The sequence below is a fragment of the Gopherus evgoodei genome, unplaced genomic scaffold, assembly GCF_007399415.2.
Source record: "Gopherus evgoodei ecotype Sinaloan lineage unplaced genomic scaffold, rGopEvg1_v1.p scaffold_31_arrow_ctg1, whole genome shotgun sequence".
NCBI lineage: Eukaryota > Metazoa > Chordata > Testudines > Testudinidae > Gopherus > Gopherus evgoodei.
The window spans coordinates 4530091-4547240 of NW_022059983.1; the positions used below are offsets into that span (position 1 = coordinate 4530091).

General features: G+C 60.2%; 1 protein-coding gene across 4 annotated transcripts; it reads right to left on the reverse strand.

Moving 5' to 3' along the window:
- Window positions 1–806: 806 nt before the first annotated feature.
- LOC115640578 (B-cell receptor CD22-like) lies at window positions 807–16578 on the reverse strand. Of its 4 annotated transcripts, none has more exons than XM_030543444.1 (11): window positions 16516–16578; window positions 14038–14162; window positions 13211–13615; window positions 11205–11495; window positions 10519–10785; window positions 8644–8907; window positions 7937–8200; window positions 7476–7556; window positions 4312–4338; window positions 3653–3790; window positions 807–1697 (listed from the first exon to the last, which is right to left on the reverse strand). In XM_030543444.1, the coding sequence occupies exons 2-11, from the start codon at window positions 14069–14071 to the stop codon at window positions 1654–1656; spliced, it is 1815 nt and encodes a 604-aa protein (XP_030399304.1). In that variant the 5' UTR covers window positions 14072–14162; window positions 16516–16578; the 3' UTR covers window positions 807–1653. The 4 variants fall into 4 exon arrangements, with proteins under 4 accessions (XP_030399304.1, XP_030399306.1, XP_030399307.1 ...); XM_030543446.1 differs by having other exon boundaries at window positions 14038–14133; window positions 16516–16551; XM_030543447.1 differs by lacking the exon at window positions 16516–16578 and having other exon boundaries at window positions 13211–13375; window positions 14038–14280.
- Window positions 16579–17150: the final 572 nt, after the last annotated feature.

The window sequence follows — 17150 nt, forward strand, 5'->3', positions numbered from 1 at the left end:
ACCCATGTCCCTTGTCTAGCAAGTGCTACTTAATTGATAGAGACATCTCTGTCATAAAGCAGTCTCTTAGTTCCTCATTCACATAATCAGAGTGACAACACTTTATTCCTCCTGCCCCAATAACAAAGAAATTGGGGATCCCAGAGCTGTCAAAATAACCATCCCAGGCTCCCGTGGGCTATGCTAGGTGGGGTGGGTGTGCCAATGAAAATACCTAAAATTCCTTTCCACCCTCCCCATAATTCACCACCAGATATCAGGGTAGAGCTCATCCTGACTCTGCTTACAGAGGTTTTCAAGGCCCAGCTTGAGCAAGCCCTGGCTGGGATGATTTAGTTGGGGTTGTCCGGCTTTGAGCAGGGGGTTGGACTAGAACCTCCAGAGGTCCCTTCCTACCCTGGTATTCTATGATTCTATCTCAGCACCTGGTGAGCCATCACCATGAGGTGTTATGTGAAGCTGTTACCCCACTGCCTCACCCCAGAGATGGCTGCATCTCAGCACCGGGTGAGTCATGCCTGTAATTAAGATCGCTAAAGTGCTAGCGCCCCCTAGAGAGGGAAGGCCCCGTGTCCCATTCCCTGCACCCCTGAGCTAGCCAGATCCAAAGGATGTGAGCTGGTGACCCCAGAGGGGAAAGACCTGGTGTCCCATTCCCCACCCCCCCTAAGAGCCAGCCAGTCACTGCCCTGGGGCTGGACTGGAGCCAGCGACCCCTAGAGGGGCACTGAGCTGCAGAGAACAGGGTGGGGGCTCAGTAGGGGACACCAGGCTGCAGGGAGTCGCAATAAAGCACCACTGGAGTCAAAATAAACAGGCCCCATTTGTTTTAATGGGAAAGCTGAAGAGAAGCAGTGAGGCGGCTTATAGCTCCAAATCCTTTGACGCTTGGGGCTGATGGGGGTCGGGTGGGGGCAGAGGTGGGTGTCTTCTGTTTCCTCCCATCCCTGGGGGTGGCTGGGTAGCACCCCCAAAAGTTGACCCTCCCTTAGCGTTAGCCCAGGAGCTCACTGGCTCCCTTTCATTGCGCCCCCAATGTGAGCCCCCCCACAGATCTGGGGTGTCCCTCTGGCAATCGGGGTGTTTCCCCCACCGATCCAGCCCTTCCCCTGCTCAAAATGGAGCTAAATTCTGCACCCCCTGAGCTGGTTCCAGAGTCCCCCCTCCAGGGCTCAGTCCCCCCCAAACTACAACCCCCCACAAGGGGAATGTGAGCCCCCAAATCGACTGCCTTTACATTCACCCCCAAACTGGGGAAAGCCCTTGGGATTGGCCATGAAACTGGGAACCCCAGGCTACACCCAAACTGGGGCTAGGGCATGTGATTCTGTCACCAAACAGCAGGGGGCACTGGGGAGCCCAGAGTCCACCTGACTGCACCCCAAATCCCTGACCACATCAGCTCCCCCCAAGCTGGCACCCCCTAGAGGGGAAAGCCCCCGTGTCCCATTTCTCAACCCCTCCCTTGGTGCCAAGCCAGCCAGTCCCCCGACCTGGGACTGGATTGGAGCCAGCACCCCCAGAGGGGAAAGGCCCCATGTCCCATGTGTTGGGGCAAGGAAGTGCTGGTATCTGCAGAGAATGTCTCTCCCCCGGTGGCAGGGATGGTGTCAGTAGTGGGATCAGCAAGGTACTTGGGGGGGGGGAGGAGGGTCAGTTGACTCTTCCAGGCATGTTCATATAAACCTTCTGGTCTTCTGCAGAGTGAGACAAGCGAAGGGCATCGGTTAGCAAACAGCCAGTCTGATTCGGGAGGAGGGGAAATGGCGGCGGAGCAGGGGGTGGGGGTGGGGATCCCAGCAACAGGAGAGGGGGTGGCATGGGGGGGTCCAGTGAGGAAGGGGGTGATGTGGGGCACACAGGCTGGTGGGGATCCCAGCAGCGGGGGAGAAGGCAACCGGCTGGGGGGATCCTGGCAGTGGGGGAGGGGTTGGGGGGGGATCCCAATGGGGGGGAGGGGCAGTAGGCTGGGGGGATCCTGGCAGTGGCAGAGGGGGTGGCATGGGGGGGATCTCGGCAGGGGGGGAGGGGCAGTAGGCTGGGGGGATCCTGGCAGTGGCAGAGGGGCTGGCATGGGGGGGGGATCCCGGCAGGGAGGGAGGGACAGTAGGTGGGGGGATCCTGGCAGTGGCAGAGGGGGTGGCATGGGGGGCAATCCTGGCACGTGGGGAGGGGTTGGCATGGGGGGAAATTCTGGCAGGGGGGAGGGGAAGTAGGCCAGGGGGATCCTGGAAGTGGCAGAGAGGGGGTGGTATGGGGGGCAATCCTGGCAAGGGGGGAGGGGGTGGCATGGGGGGGATCTCGGCAGCAGGAGAGGGGCAGTAGGAGGGGGGATCCTGGCAGTGGCAGAGGGGGTGGCATGGGGGGGATCCTGGCAGGGGGGAGGGGCAGTAGGCAGGGGGATCCTGGCAGTGGCAGAGGGGGTGGCATGGGGGGAAATCCTGGCGGGGAGAAAGGGCAGTAGGCAGGGGGATCCTGGCAGTGGCAGAGGGGGTGGCATGGGGGGGATCCCGGTAGGGAGGGAGAGGCAGTAGGTGGGGGGATCCTGGCAGTGGCAGAGGGGGTGGCATGGGGGAAAATCCTGGCGGGGAGAAGGGGCAGTAGGCAGGGGGATCCTGGCAGTGGCAGAGGGGGTGGCATGGGGGGGATCCCGGCGGGGGAGAGGGGCAGTAGGCAGGGGGATCCTGGCAGTGGCAGAGGGGGGATCCCGGTAGGGAGGGAGAGGCAGTAGGTGGGGGGATCCTGGCAGTGGCAGAGGGGGTGGCATGGGGGGAAATCCTGGCGGGGAGAAGGGGCAGTAGGCTGGGGGGAGCCTGGCAGTGGCAGAGGGGGTGGTATGGGGGGCAATCCTGGCAGGGGGTGGCATGCGGGGGATCTCGGCAGCGGGGGAGGGGCAGTAGGAGGGGGGATCCTGGCAGTGGCAGAGGGGGTGGCATGGGGGGAAATCCTGGCGGGGAGAAGGGGCAGTAGGCCCGGGGGAGCCTGGCAGTGGCAGAGGGGGTGGTATGGGGGGCAATCCTGGCAGGGGGGGAGGGGGTGGCATGCGGGGGATCTCGGCAGTGGGGGAGGGGCAGTAGGCGGAGGGATCCTGGCAGGGGGGGAGGGGGTGGCATGGGGGGGATCCCGGCAGGGGGGAGAGGCAGTAGGCAGGGGGATCCTGGCAGTGGCAGAGGGGGTGGCATGGGGGGGATCCCGGCAGGGGGGGAGGGGCAGTAGGCGGGGGGATCCTGGCAGTGGCAGAGGGGGTGGCATGGGGGGGATCCCGGCAGGGGGGGAGGGGCAGTAGGCGGGGGGATCCTGGCAGGGGGGGAGGGGGTGGCATGCGGGGGATCCCGGCAGGGGGGAGGGGCAGTAGGCAGGGGGATCCTGGCAGTGGCAGAGGGGGTGGCATGGGGGGGATCCCGGCAGGGGGGGAGGGGCAGTAGGCGGGGGGATCCCGGCAGGGGGGGAGGGGGTGGCATGCGGGGGATCCCGGCAGGGGGGAGAGGCAGTAGGCAGGGGGATCCTGGCAGTGGCAGAGGGGGTGGCATGCGGGGGATCCCGGCAGGGGGGAGGGGCAGTAGGCGGGGGGATCCTGGCAGTGGCAGAGGGGGTGGCATGCGGGGGATCCCGGCAGGGGGGAGGGATGGGGCATCTCCCCCCCAACACTCACCGCTGTTGTCCGTGGGTTTGCCGCAGCGTTTGGTGCAGTGATACACCACGAGGATGAGGACCAGGGTGAAGACGAGGTCTCCGATCACCAGGCCGACGATGACGGGCGTCTGGATCTGGTAGCAATCCCCGCACGGCTCTGCAGGAGAGCGGCTGTGAGCCCCGAGCGCAGCGCGGCATTAGGGGCACCGGGCTGCGCGGAGCGGGGCAGGGGGTCAGCAGGGGGCGCTGGGCTGAGCGGGGTGGGGGCACTCAGCAGGGGGCGCTGGGCTGCGCGGAGCGGGGTGGAGGGGCCCAGCAGGGGGCGCTGTGCTGCAGGGAGCAGGGCGGGGGCTCAGCAGGGGGCGCTGTGCTGCGCGGAGCGGGGTGGAGGGGCCCAGCAGGGGGCGCTGTGCTGCATGGAGTGGGGTGGAGGGGCCCAGCAGGGGGCGCTGTGCTGCATGGAGTGGGGTGGAGGGGCCCAGCAGGGGGCGCTGGGCTGCGCGGAGCGGGGCGGGGGCTCAGCGGGGGGCGCTGGGCGGCGGGGAGCAGGGCAGAGGGGCCCAGCAGGGTGGGTGTGTTTGCCGCCCCCTGCTGGAGGGGCTGAGCGCTGTGCTATGGGGGGGCTCCCCCCCCGCAGTCCCGCTCTCCGTGGCTCGGCTCCGTCCCGCTCTCACTCACCCTGTCCCTGGGCGGAGACGGCGTCTGCTGCGGAGAGAAAGGAAACGGCCTGATCCAGCGCCAGCCCCACTTCTGCCCCTGTGCCCCCCCTGCCCCCTTCTGCGCCCCCACGCTCTAACCCCCCCTCGGGCCGCCCGTTCCCTGGGGGTTACTCAGTAACGATCAAAACCCCAAAGAAATTCCCTCCCCCAAAACTCCGTTCAGCTGCAATTCAATGGGCTTCCTTCTGCCCCCTCCCCACTGCAGCCCCCGCCCCAGGCCCCCTCACTCCTGACCCACAGCCCTGCTCTGGGCTCCCCACCCCCTAGCTCTGACCCACAGCCCCCCTTGCTGTACAGAGCAGTACCCAGTTTCCTTGCCCAGTTGTGGGGGGCTGTGGCTGTGGATATGTGGGGGCTGAGGGGTGGGGAATGGCCACTCTGTGGGGGGGAGCCAGGTGTGCTCACACCCCCCCAGGCAGCATCTGGTGGGGTTCAGCAGCGAAGAGGAAGTGAAAATGACGTTTTGAAACACTTCCCTGTCCCTGGTCCCAGCCTGGGGTTTGCACAAGAGGATGTGGCAGCAGCAGGAGCTCGACCGAACCTTCTTCCCTGGGGAGTTCGGCCCAACCCCCTCCCTGCCGCCCTCCCTGCCAGGGGCCATCCTCTGTCCCCCCCACACACACACACTCCCCTCGGGTCACAGCCCGCCATGCCCTCAGCTCCCCACATCTGTCCCCAGACCTTGGGAGCCCCAGCTCCTGGGTTCCCCCAGTGTTGCCAGTGGAGAGGGATCTAGTGGATTAGAGGGGAGGGGGCAAAGGGGCCGTGAGCCAGGACTCCTGGGTTCTCCCCACTGCTGCCAGCGGAGTAGGGTCTAGTGGGTTACAGTGGAGGGCGTGGGGGCGGGGAGCCCGGACTCCTGGGTTCTGTCCCCGGCACGGGGAGGAGTGTGGGGTCTGGTGGTTTAGAGCAGGGGGGCTGAGAGCCTGGACTCCTGGGTTCTGTCCCTGGCACGGGGAGGGGAGTGGGGTCTAGTGGGTTACAGTGGAGGGCGTGGGGGGGGGGAGCCCGGACTCCTGGGTTCTATTCCCGGCATGGGGAGGAGTGTGGGGTCTGGTGGTTTAGAGCAGGGGGGCTGGGAGCCTGGACTCCTGGGTTCTGTCCCTGGCATGGGGAGGGGAGTGGGGTCTAGTGGGTTACAGTGGAGGGCGTGGGGGCGGGGAGCCCGGACTCCTGGGTTCTGTCCCTGGCACAGGGAGGAGTGTGGGGTCTGGTGGTTTAGAGCAGGGGGGCTGAGAGCCTGGACTCCTGGGTTCTGTCCCTGGCACGGGGAGGGGAGTGGGGTCTAGTGGTTTAGAGCAGGGAGGCTGGGAGCCCGGACTCCTGGGTTCTCCCTACTGTTGCCAGAGGAATGGGGTCTAGTGGATTAGAGCAGGGGCGGAGGGGTTGGGAGTCAGGACTCCTGGGTTCTCTCCCCAGGCGCCAGGTGGACACTCACCAATGAAGAGACAGAGGAAGGGCAGGGCAGGGCCCCACATGATGAGCTTGCCCTGGGCAGGCCTACAGGCAGCACAGCCGGCGCTCAGCCACTCTCCCCTCCAGCAGCGGCCAGTCGATTGCTACATGTTTGTGACATTCTCTCTCGAGCCCAGCACCCGCCACAGTCACCCACATCCGGGGCTGGAGCACGGCCCAGGGAGACCATGGCAAAGACATACAGGATGTGGGGGAGTGGAGAGCGCAGGGGCTGAGTCACATTTGCCAGCCAGAGGCTGTTGCTATGCCCCCTCTGCTCTAACCACTAGACCCCCCCTCCCCTCCCAGAGCCAGGGAGAGAACCCAGGAGTCCTGGTTCCCAGCTCCCCTGCTGTAACCCCAGACACCAGCTGAGGGTCTGGCCCCATTGACTCCAACGGGGATCCGGCCGATTGCCGCCCACTGGGCTCTGCCAGTCTCTCCTCGCACCACGTGAGCTGAGCCCTTGTGCGGGCTGGGAGTAGGTTTCTGTTTAGAAACTGACTACCCCGAACGCGCCTCACTCGGCTGGCTTTGAAATTCACTGTGATCGTTCGCCCACCCCCCTCCCTGCCCCGTCACAGATACGCCCTGGTGCTGAGCAGGAGCCCCCACCCCTCAGACCCTTCACCTGCACCATGGACAGAACCCGGCGTTTGTGAACCGTTACTGCCCCTTTGCCGTGGGCTCACCCCATGGCAAGAAAACTCCCTGCCCCACTGCAGACACAACCTAGCCCACGCAGCGCTCCCATGAGACCCGCCAGCCCTCGCAACATACGTGTGCGCCCCTTTCCCCATACCCCACAACCAGGCAGGGGGCACAGAGAGTGGCTCACAGACATTCCCCACGGAGTGCAGGCCCCCCCCAAGATCACCCCATGCCCCAGTCACATCTCTGCCAAGCTGCTCCAACCAACCCACCTGGGGGCAAGGTGACCAGAGAGCAAGTGTGAAAAATTGGGACCCTTTTTTGTTTGTGGGTGGGGTGGGGTGGGGAGGGGATAGTTGTTCATTAAGACAAAGCCCCTAATACTGGGGCAATCCCAATATTGTCTGGTCACAATCCCAGGGGCAGAGTTAAGGTTACCTGGGTGTAACCTAGGTGGAGAGGAGAGGGGAGGGAAATCAATCCACTCCCCAGTTCTGTGCTGCAGAATTACTCTTGCCAGCTCTAAACTACTGATCTGCACAAGCCATGAATTTCTGTCCTCGCCAGAGACTCCGGCCGGATTTTCGATAGCAACCCTCGAAATCCAAGAGGTTGTGACTATTCTAGGAGCTGCTTCCCCTAGGCATCCCCAGAAGACAACTACCCACCCCGCACACTCCCAGAATGGCCTCTGGCTACGTAACTCGCCAGCGATCGCCCCTGCACCGAAGCCAGCCCAGCTAGAGGTTAGCGATTTGCCTTTCCAATGCAGAATAAGCCCTACAATATAGCGATTTCTGTCACCTTCCATAATACGGCCTGGGATCGGGACTCCGGAGAGTCGGAGATTTTCTGCTTTCACCTACGCTCACCCTGGGTGTTCTACTGACCATTAAATGCAGCGACATTCCTGCCCCTCAGCCGACTGGCCTAGCACCCGCACTGTTGAGGGCAGAGGTGTCGTCAAAGGAGAAAAACCGGGCCAAGAACGTCACGCCCTGTCTCAGCTCCGCTTACGTGATGCCTCTTGAAGCCAGGGGTCGCCGGCCTGCAATCCCTCCTGGCTGCTGGGTTTCCCGGACGGCGTCCCAGGAACATCTGCAAAACGCCCGATTCAGTCAGGGTCCCCCGGCGGCTCTGGTGAGGGGACTGGATCGGACCGGGGTGCACACCGGCCACCAGTTCCGTCCCACCTGGCAGCACACGCTGCTGAGCGCAGGGAGGTGGGGGGGGGGGCACGCAGAGACGCCTGCCCGTCATGGCAATGTCCACATGTGCAGTTTTTTTTAAAAGGCCAAAACATGAGAGACAAAGACGATTTTTCTAATGGGAGAAAACTGATTTTTTTTTTGCTCTTTGAAAAGCACCAATGGAATTAAAATGATGAGCCGGAAGAACAAATAATTTTTTTCCTCAAAATTTTCGAGCAGAATATCCCAAGAGGACTCTGCCTGGGAAGCCAGGAGGAGATTACTTACACTGCACATCCACTGAGACAGGTGGAGACTGTCTATAGCCGATCGCGTTCTGAGCCTCACAGCTGTAGCTACCGGACCGCTCCTTTGTGGCAGGGAAGGTCAGGACGCTCTCCTGGGTCTCCTGATAATGGGTGTCATCCTTGTACCACGTATATTCGGTCACCGGGGGGTTACTGCTGCCCACAAAGCAATCCAACATCACTGCGTCGCCTTCCCGGATGCGCTGGGGGTTTTGGAGGGTGATTCGTACCTCCTTGGGGGGATCTGGAAAAGAATCCAGGTCGGGATGTGTCTTGGTGTTCGGGGCGGGGAGGTTATAGGCAGGAAATAAAAAGGAGGGAAGTGCCCCAAGCATAGCCAAAGCCTGCCTGAGTCTGCAGAGAGCCTGAGCCCATTGCTCCGAGAGGGGGGATCTATCCGCGGGTGTTAACTCCCAGCTCCATTGCACTGAGGTCCTGTGTCCGAGCAGGGGCTCTGTGAGGCAGGAGGGGGAGAGCATCCCACCCATGAACTTGGGTGCTGAGGTACATACCGGGATCCCACCTCTCACACCAATGCTTCTGCAGAGGGCGGAAGGAGGTCCTAGAGGGAGGCTACAGTTCCTGCCCCTCCAGGATTCATGCTTGCTCTGCCCTGCCAAGCTGGAGTGCAGATCCTGGATACCTCACACAGCTGCAGCACCCCCTGCTGGTCCCCTGGCTACTCACACTGTACGTCGACTGTAATGGCTGGCGACTCCAACATCCCGACTCTGTTCTGAGGCTTGCAGTGGTAGGAACCGGACTGGTTGGGATGGATCTTGTCGAAGCGAAGCTCCTGCTGGGTTTGTGCTGGGATGTGCTGCCCGTTTCTGTACCATGTGTAGCTGCTGACGGGCGGATGAGCCTTGCAGGAGCAGCTGAGCACAACCGTGTTCCCTTCCTGGATCTGAGAGCCTGTCACCAGTTCAACATGCACGTCCTTTGGGGCATCTGGGGAATAAAAAGGCCCTGATTTAAATGGATTATTCTGTGGGAAACTCTAAGTGACTTGACCAAGGTTACCCGGAGACTCCAGTGGCAGAGAACAAACTGAACTTAGTTCCCTGGTGAACACCCGATGCACGGGCCCATCCTGTCTTTAGAGGTAGGGTGGGGAAACGGAGGCAGTGTCAATGCACAGCCCTGCCTGATTTGGGGAAATGGCCGTTATTTCTCTCGGGAAGTTTTGGAGGGTTACATCTGAAATGTTTGTGTTTTCAGTGAAAACGCCCCAGACATTTCCAGTGGAAAAAAAAATCATTTTCCGGTCTGTGATGGGGTGTTCACCCCACACTGGAAAGCAAGGGGTTAAAAGCAGCCAATCAGAGAGCGGCTGAACAGAGCAGCCAATCAGGTCTCAGAGGGCTCATATAAAAGTAGCTGCAGGGGCGGGGGCAGAGGCAGTCAGTCTCTGCAGGGTGCCCAAGGAGAGAGGACGGGGTTCCTAGCAGGCTGGGAGGCCCTGAGAAGAGGACGAAGGAGATGCTGGGACCATGAGGACGTGGCCCAGGGAACTCAAGCAGCAGAGACAGAGGTTAGAGGCGCAGCAGGTCTGCAGGTGGTGACGATGACGGGCGACACATCACCAAGAGGGGGCTAATCCCCCAGACGGCCAGCAGGAGGCACCGCTCTGGCGAGTGAACCCTGTCACACGGTCTCAGGAAAAGTTCAAAACCCTGAATATGTTTGGATTTTCAGCGGGCTGCACCCCACCCCCAGCCCACAAAACCAAACCAATTGTCCAGTGACACGAATTATCTGTCTGTGGCAATTTTCTGTCTGTCTCCAAAAGCTGCGGGGGCGGGGGGCGGGAAAGTGCTTTGTGGTCTGTGGGTTTTTTAGCACAATCCGGGACATTTCATCCCAAAAGTGAATATTACTCTTGCATTACACATTATTTTCTGCAAATGCCATGGACCAAGCATGAGTTGCCGAATTCATTCAGGCGCAAGACACTCTGGCTCTCCCAAGAGGTGACGGGTTGAAAAAACTTGCAAATGTTTGAAACAGCCGTGTCGCTTCTGCTTCAAAATGGGCAGATTTGGGGGGCAGGGGAAATGTCACATTTTTTAAATGACACATTTTCCATTTTTCTCCTGTTTGCCCCTGAGCGCAATAAAATAAATTGTTCCAGTGTTTGTGGTTTGTTTGTCTTGTTCTCCCAAGTGTGTGTGTGTGTGTGTGTGTCCTTGCTGCCCCATGCTGGAGAGGTTGAATCCTGCTCTGCGTGTGTAAGCACTCCCCTTGCTGGAGGGAATGGGTCAGATCTGTCTCTCTGTGTGTGAAACTAGGCACATTGCCCTCTGCTGGCTGGAACCAGAATTGTCACGCTGTGTGTCAGAGGCCTTGTACTGCTAAGAGCTAATGGAGATTCTCCTTTAACTTTAGTTCCTGTCTTTTCCAATGCCACAAGCCCTGCCTATTTCACCTCCTCTGATGACCACATCACAAGCATCTAGGGAAGAACCTCCTAGTCTCCCTCCTTGTGCTTAGCAGAGGTATCTAGTCTCAGGCAGTTCCACAGACTCTGCTTTCCCATCTGGCCCCAGTCCCCACACTCACACTGGACGTCTATTTGCAGCGTTGGGGATCGGATTAAGCTTATTTCATTGACGGCTTCACAGACATAGGAACCAGAATGCTCGTCCCCCTTGGCTTCAAACTCCAGCCTCTGTTCCTGCCCCTGGTGCAGCCGCTGTGAGTCCTTATACCAGTTGTATGTGGAGACGGGGGGGTTGCTGCCCTTGGTTATGCACATCAGCATGAGTCTGTCCCCCTCTCGGATGATCTCTCCAGGTGTCGCTTTCACCTGGACTCCCTTAGGGGCATCTGGAGCAAACCAACACGCAGGTGAACAGCTGAGATATGGACACTGTCCAGAGGTGGGGCAAGGAATGGGACACTGGGCCTTTCCCCTCCAGGGGGCGCCAGCTCCCATCCAGGGCAGAGACTAGCTGGCTCAGGGGGACGGGGAATGGGGCATTGGGCCTTTCCCCTCTAGGGGGCGCTGGCACTGACCCTCATGCCCATCCCTGCCCAGTGGGATGGCCCCACTCTTCCTTCAAAATACAGCCAGCTCGCACCCCATTGGCCAATCTGCTTCCACCCATCTGGACCCATATCCACCTCCCTGGTGCCCCCCAAGAAATGCAGCCCCTAGGGTGCTTATGGGTCAGTGCCAGAGCTACTGGTGGGGCTGGTGCTGTCAGACCCAGGGGCGCCCAGTTCAAATCCCCCCCCCAACTCACATTTCACGTCCAGCACCACACTGCTCTCAGAGCTCGGTGTCCCAGCCTGGGTGTTGAGCCGGCAGGTTACATTTGTCCCATGGTCCTGCCAGGTGGGCGTGAAAGTCAGTGTGTTCTCGGTCCTTCCACTGTCCGTCCTTGTGGTGGGCTCAGAGGTCCTATGCCCCAAACCGACCCACATCAGGGTTATGGGGTAGTCAGGGCAGTAATAGGCTATGGAGCAAACTGCCTGGGCCGGGATTGACTCCCTGAGCTCGCTGGGTGCTTTGATTTGAGGAGCTGGAGGTGAAGCTGTGCCAGGGGGACAAAGAGAAAAATTATTATGGAGAATACTTTATTATTAGGTGGTGTTAGATGTTTGGCTGCATGTGTGTGTTCTCTCTGTGTGCTGCCCCAGCTCTGCACAGACACCTTGAGTGAACCACCCAATGACCACAAGATCTGTTAAGGTATGAAGGCACCAGGCCAGGTTTATTGTCGACAAAGCATGATAGTAGCACCCAGAAGACGCTATGAGGACACTAAGATATGTCTGCCCATGACAATGGAGGCAGCTCAGTCCATGGTGGGACTTTCCACTGCCCCCTTGGCTGGCCAAAGAGTCTCCCTCTGAGGCTTTGTCTGCATTGGAACTTCATCGGCAAAACTTGTCATTCAGGGGTGTTAAAAAACACACACACCCCGAATGACAAAAGTTTTACCAACGAAAAGTGCTGGTGTGAACAGTGCTTTGTGGGCAGGAGCGCTATCCCGCTGACAAAGCCGCTGCCACTCCTTGGGGATGGAATTTTTTTGTCAGCAGGAGAGCTCTCTGCTGCCGACAAACAGTGGCTACACTGCACGCCTCTTAGCAGCAGGGCTGTAGCAGCACAGCTGTGTCGCTGAAAGGTGCCTAGTGTAGACAAAACCTTAGATACATCCTTATACTCTGCTATAAACAAGTTCCATACTGTCAGCCTGATCTGATCTGTTAGGAGGGGTCAGCGTGTTCCCCTTATCCTGGGGGAAGGTTTTTGTACCTTCCTTGGTACCACTTAATATCGGGCTGTGTTTGCGTGAGTGCTCTGTGCCTAGCACTTAGCAATGTGAATCTCTGCAAGATCAGCCCTGTTCTTGCCCCATTCTGTGAGCAGGGCCTGTCTCATACCAGGCCTCTGATACAAGGGCTCGCGTCACAGGCTCTCTTCCTAATGCATTAGGTACGTTACGGTGGAGTCCCTGCCCCAGGTGCGATCTGGGCCCTGTTATGCAGGGCGCTGCCCAGACACAGCGAGAGACAGTCCCTGCCCCAAAGAGACCACAGTGGAAACAGGCAAAGGATTATTCTCCCTGATTTTCATTTGGGGAAACTGAGGCATGGAGAGCTGAAATGACTTTCCCTGGGACACCCAAGGAAAAGGGAAAATATGAAATAACAAAACCCAACCCCCGACATCCTTCCTCGTGCTGCACTTGAGGTGAAAAGGGAATAAAAAGCAAGTCGAAAAGTGAAATTCAAGATTTGTGGGTAAAATATTTCAGGAGAAATGTGGAAAAACACCATAAAACCGAAGAAACTTAGAAGTTTTCCACCCAAACCATTGTTCTGTTTTGCTAGAGGCTCTGCTGAACAGCACAGGGATAACAACCTACTGCTTCTACTAGGTGAGGACCCATCTCCTTTAGCTCTACTAGCAGAGGTCAGTGCTGCTCTCGTGCAGACAGGGAGTTCAAGGCTGGCTGTAGCCCCAGACTTTAGTGAGAGTCGTTGCCTCATTAAAGGGATGGGACAGAGGTGGAGAAAATAGGAACAGCCAGCCTGGATGTCATCCCAGGCGCACTGAGCTGCGTCCCCAGTGATGGCTGCTACCAGAGCAGGGTCTAGTGTTTGCGGGGGCTAGAAGCCAGGACTCCTGGGTTCTCTCCCCAGCTCTGGGAGGGGAGTGGGGTTGAGTGGTTAAAGCAGGGGGGTGGGCTATGAGTCTTTAGTCTGTTCCTACAAGGAAGCCGAGGACTTTCCTTCTTACCCATCACATTCACACTGATCTTAGTCATCCACTTCTTCTCCTCCTCCTGTTTCCTAGGGTTCGAGGCGGCCAGTCTCAGCCCGTATGAGCCGTTCTCGCTGGCCTGCAGGTCAGACAGCTGTAGGCTGCAATCTCTCTCCAGGTCCCCCAGGAACCTCACACGCCCTGCAAAGGCCGGGCTGATGGCGACGTTGTGTTTATACAGGACGGTGCCATTGAAATCTTTCTTCTCCAAGACATACACAGGGTTCAGGTACCAGGTCAGGGAGCTGATGATCAATTTCTTTGTCTTTATGGAGTTCACGACACAGGATTTATAGCGGCACGGGATGGACAGACAGGCCCCTGTCCAAGCGATCAGGGACTCGGGGACCTCGACAGGTGGGTCACATTGACACAGGAAGCCTGGAAGCAGCAGAGTGACAGAGATGGCAGCGAGGGGCAGGCTGGCCAGGCTGGGTGCTTCCAGTGCCGAACTGGGACTCAGGAGATCGGAGTTTGATTCCCAGCACTAAATTCCCTGTTCAGCTCATGGTGTGGCTCTGGGCTTCAGTTTTCCCATCAGTACAATGAGGAGAACCCACGAGTCCTAGCACCCATTGCCGCCCCCCACTCTAATCATTGGACCCTGCTCCCCTCCCAGGGCCAGGGATAGAACCCAGGAGTCCTGAATCCTTGCTCAGCCCCCTATCATTGAATTGCATCAATCTGATGCAAGAGAAGTAAATCTCACAGAGGAACATCTGCCCCTGGGCTTATGACCCCCTGGCCGGGTCCCCAGGGCTCTGAGGGAGCCAGATGCTCAGGGCGAGGGGAAGGGGCCTTACCTGGTAGAAACAGCAGCCAGATGAGATGCCTCATGGTGACCCCAGGGCAGCCGTGGCACCAGGGAGCAGAGGAAAGAGCGAAGGGCTGGTTGGTTCCTGCGATGACTCAGAGCAACATCAACCACCTGGAGGGGAGAGAGACCAGCTAGAGGGGAGACTGCAGGGAACCTGCTACCTTCCCTAACCACTAGACCCTGCTCCCCCCCCCAAGGGTGAGAGAGAAGCCAGGCGTCTTGGGTCCCAGTCTCCCTGCTCTGACTAACCAAAAGGCAGATGAAATAGCTGCCGGATGGGTTTGTCGTGCATGGCGTGGTACAAAGGGCATCACATTTACATAGGGAGGGGAACCGTTACACACCCTGCTGAACTGGGTGCTGTTACTAGAGGTCTTGGTACAACCCCACCCACCCTCCCCAGGAGCTCACATCAGATGCCTCTAATCGGTTTGGGGGTGGGGGCTGGGAGCCAGGACTCCTGGGTTCAATCCCTGGCTCTGGGTGGGGAGCAGAGTCTAGTGGTTAGAGCAGCAGAAGAGCCCAAAACTCTGAGCCCACTTGTGAATGAGGGTCTTTCATTCACCCCCATGCCTCAGTTTCCCAGCTGCACAGCGGGAACCCAGCCACATGCCTGCTGTCAGGCTGTGGGCATCGCCGCAGGCTGGGCACGGTACAGCCCAGTGTCATGGGCCCCGGCTGCTCCTCACGTTTGATCCCCCACTTGGGGGATGAAAAGCGCTGACAACGCCCCTCCCCCACTTCCCAGCAGCGCAGGGCACCAGAGAAGCTGTTTCCCCCGCGTCAAGGGTCACTGGCTGGGCCTCGGCCGGGGCGTTTTTGTCACAGAGACGCTGCCACTTCCTCTGGGCGTTGAGCTAACCAAAGTGAGGGGGAGGACGTGGGAGAGCAGCCTCAGGGCATGAGAATCGGCACTGACTGCCCCTGCTCTGCCCCCCGCAGCACAGCGCCCCCTAGCATCCCCACCGCACCACAGCACCCCCTAGTGCCTCTACCCCACAGCACAGTGCCCCCTACTGCCTATACCCTGCCCCCTGCACCACAGCACCCCGTAGAGCCTCCACTCCCCCCAGCACAACGCCCCCTAGCATTCTCACCCCACCGCCCCCTGCACCCCCTAGCATCCCCACCCCACCCCCTGCAGCACAGCTCCCCCTAGTGCCTCTACCCCGCCCCCTGCACCGCAGCACCCCGTAGAGCCTCCACTCCCGCGCAGCACAGTGCCCCCTACTGCCTCTACCCTGCCCCCTGCACCACAGCACCCCGTAAAGCCTCCACACCCCCCAGCACAGCACCCCCAGCACTCTCACCCCGCCGCCCCCTGCACCACAGCACCCCCTAGTGTCCCCAGCCCACCCCCTGCAGCACAGTGCCCACTAGTGTCCCCACCCCACCCCCTGCAGCACAGCTCCCCCAGCGCCCCCACCCCATCCTCTGCAGCACAGCGCCCCCTAGTGCCTCTACCCTGCCCCCTGCACCACAGCACCCCGTAGAACCTCCACCCCCCTGCAGCACAGCGCCCCCTAGCATCCCCACCCCGCCCCCTGCACCACAGCGCCCCCTAGTGCTCTACCCTGTCCCCCTCAGCACAGCGCCCCCATTGCCTCTACTTCACCTCCTGCACCACAGCACCTTGTACAGCTTCCACCCCCCCTGCAGCACAGCGCCCCCTAGCACCTCCCACCTCATCCCCTGCAGCACAGCGCCCCCTAGTGTCCCCACCCCGCCCTCAGCAGCACAGCACCCCTTAGTGCCAGGGAGCATTCACGGCTCCCAGGAGCAGAGGCCTATTGATTGGGGGTGGGAGGCAATTGACCAACCAGATGGAGGGAAATGGGGGACACACAGAGCTCCCCTCATCTGGTCAGAGCAGCCACAGCTCCAGCCGGCTCTGGAATAGACGGTAGATCTGAGAACCAGCTGGGGGTACCATTGACGCCTTCCAGCTCCACCCCACCCCCAGCTCAGCTCTGCCCAGTGTCCCAATGGGGAGGGGGCACAGACTGAGCCCCTGGCATGGGGGGAGCTGGTATGGGGGAGGTGGGAATGGGGGGCTCAGAGGATCCCTGGCTTGAGGGTTAGACTGGGGGACCCTGGTGCAGAGGGGAAACAGGGGGCACCGAGAGCCCCTGCTAAGGGGAAAGAGGTTTCAGGGAGTCCCTGACCTAGAGGTGGTGGGAGGGGGGCACACACGGAGCTGTGGGGGATGGGGGGAGCTCTGCCAACACCCGCTATGAAGTGCGCTGCCCTCTAGTTGATTGTTTCTCCTGAGCCGCGGTGCACCCCAAGGGGCTGGGTTTGCCTGGGAGCACAGGAGGGCGGGGACTGTCTCTCAGTGTCTCTGGAGGGCACTCGGCACAATGGGGCTGCATGGAGCTGGGAAAAGAACCCAGGAGTCCTGGCTCCCAGCCCCTCACTCTAACCACTAGCCTCCACTCCCGTCAGCAGGAGAACATGCAATTACCTTATAGTGCGTCCTGCAGCCGTGGCTCCAGCAGCCAATCTGGCCAGGGGAAGCTGAGCAGCTTTGGAGGCCAAAAGGGGAAGTGGCACTGGGCGGGGCGGGGGTGAGATTTCTGTGGGTCCCCCTGGAGGCGAGCTGGGGGCCAGGCCGCAGAGCACCTTGAAAGGAGGCTCCAAATTCCCCCTTTTGCTGCCATGCAGGGGGGCTGTTTAGCAGCATCTGAGTCCTTTCACTTTCCTCTCTCTGGCTAAGCAGGGGTGGGCACAATCCGGGCATGGAGAGGATATGGGCAGGGAGCAGGGTGGGGGGCTTTCCCCTGGCAGGCAGGGCTGGCCCCAATGCCCCAGCCCGGCACTAGGGGAATAGAAAGGTCACTAATTGCTCAGATCTCAGCCCAGACCTGGGATCAGCCTGGGGCACCGACAATAGGGGGCAATCATGCCCTGGGCACGGGGGTGGGGTGGAATATACAATCCTACCTGTAACCTCAGCCCCATCCCATGCAGAGGGTCCTTCTCTGGCCCCGCGTCCACGTTCCCCCCATGTGGGCACAGACAGAATTACAGCGAGGGGCAGCCTGGCCTGGGCTGTAGGTTCCTTAGCACTGCGGGGCTGCGCTCTGGGCCCAGGGCAGC

Bases quoted from the DNA above. Each gene is read 5' to 3' on its own strand.
- LOC115640578 (XM_030543444.1), bottom strand. From the start codon at position 14,071: ATGAGGCATCTCATCTGGCTGCTGTTTCTACCAG. The intron at 13,616-14,037 runs GTAAGGCCCCTT...TGCTGCTTCCAG, and splicing joins CTGGCTGCTGTTTCTACCAG to GCTTCCTGTGTCAATGTGAC. The intron at 3,791-4,311 runs GTGAGTGAGAGC...GCTCTCCTGCAG, and splicing joins CGTCTCCGCCCAGGGACAGG to AGCCGTGCGGGGATTGCTAC.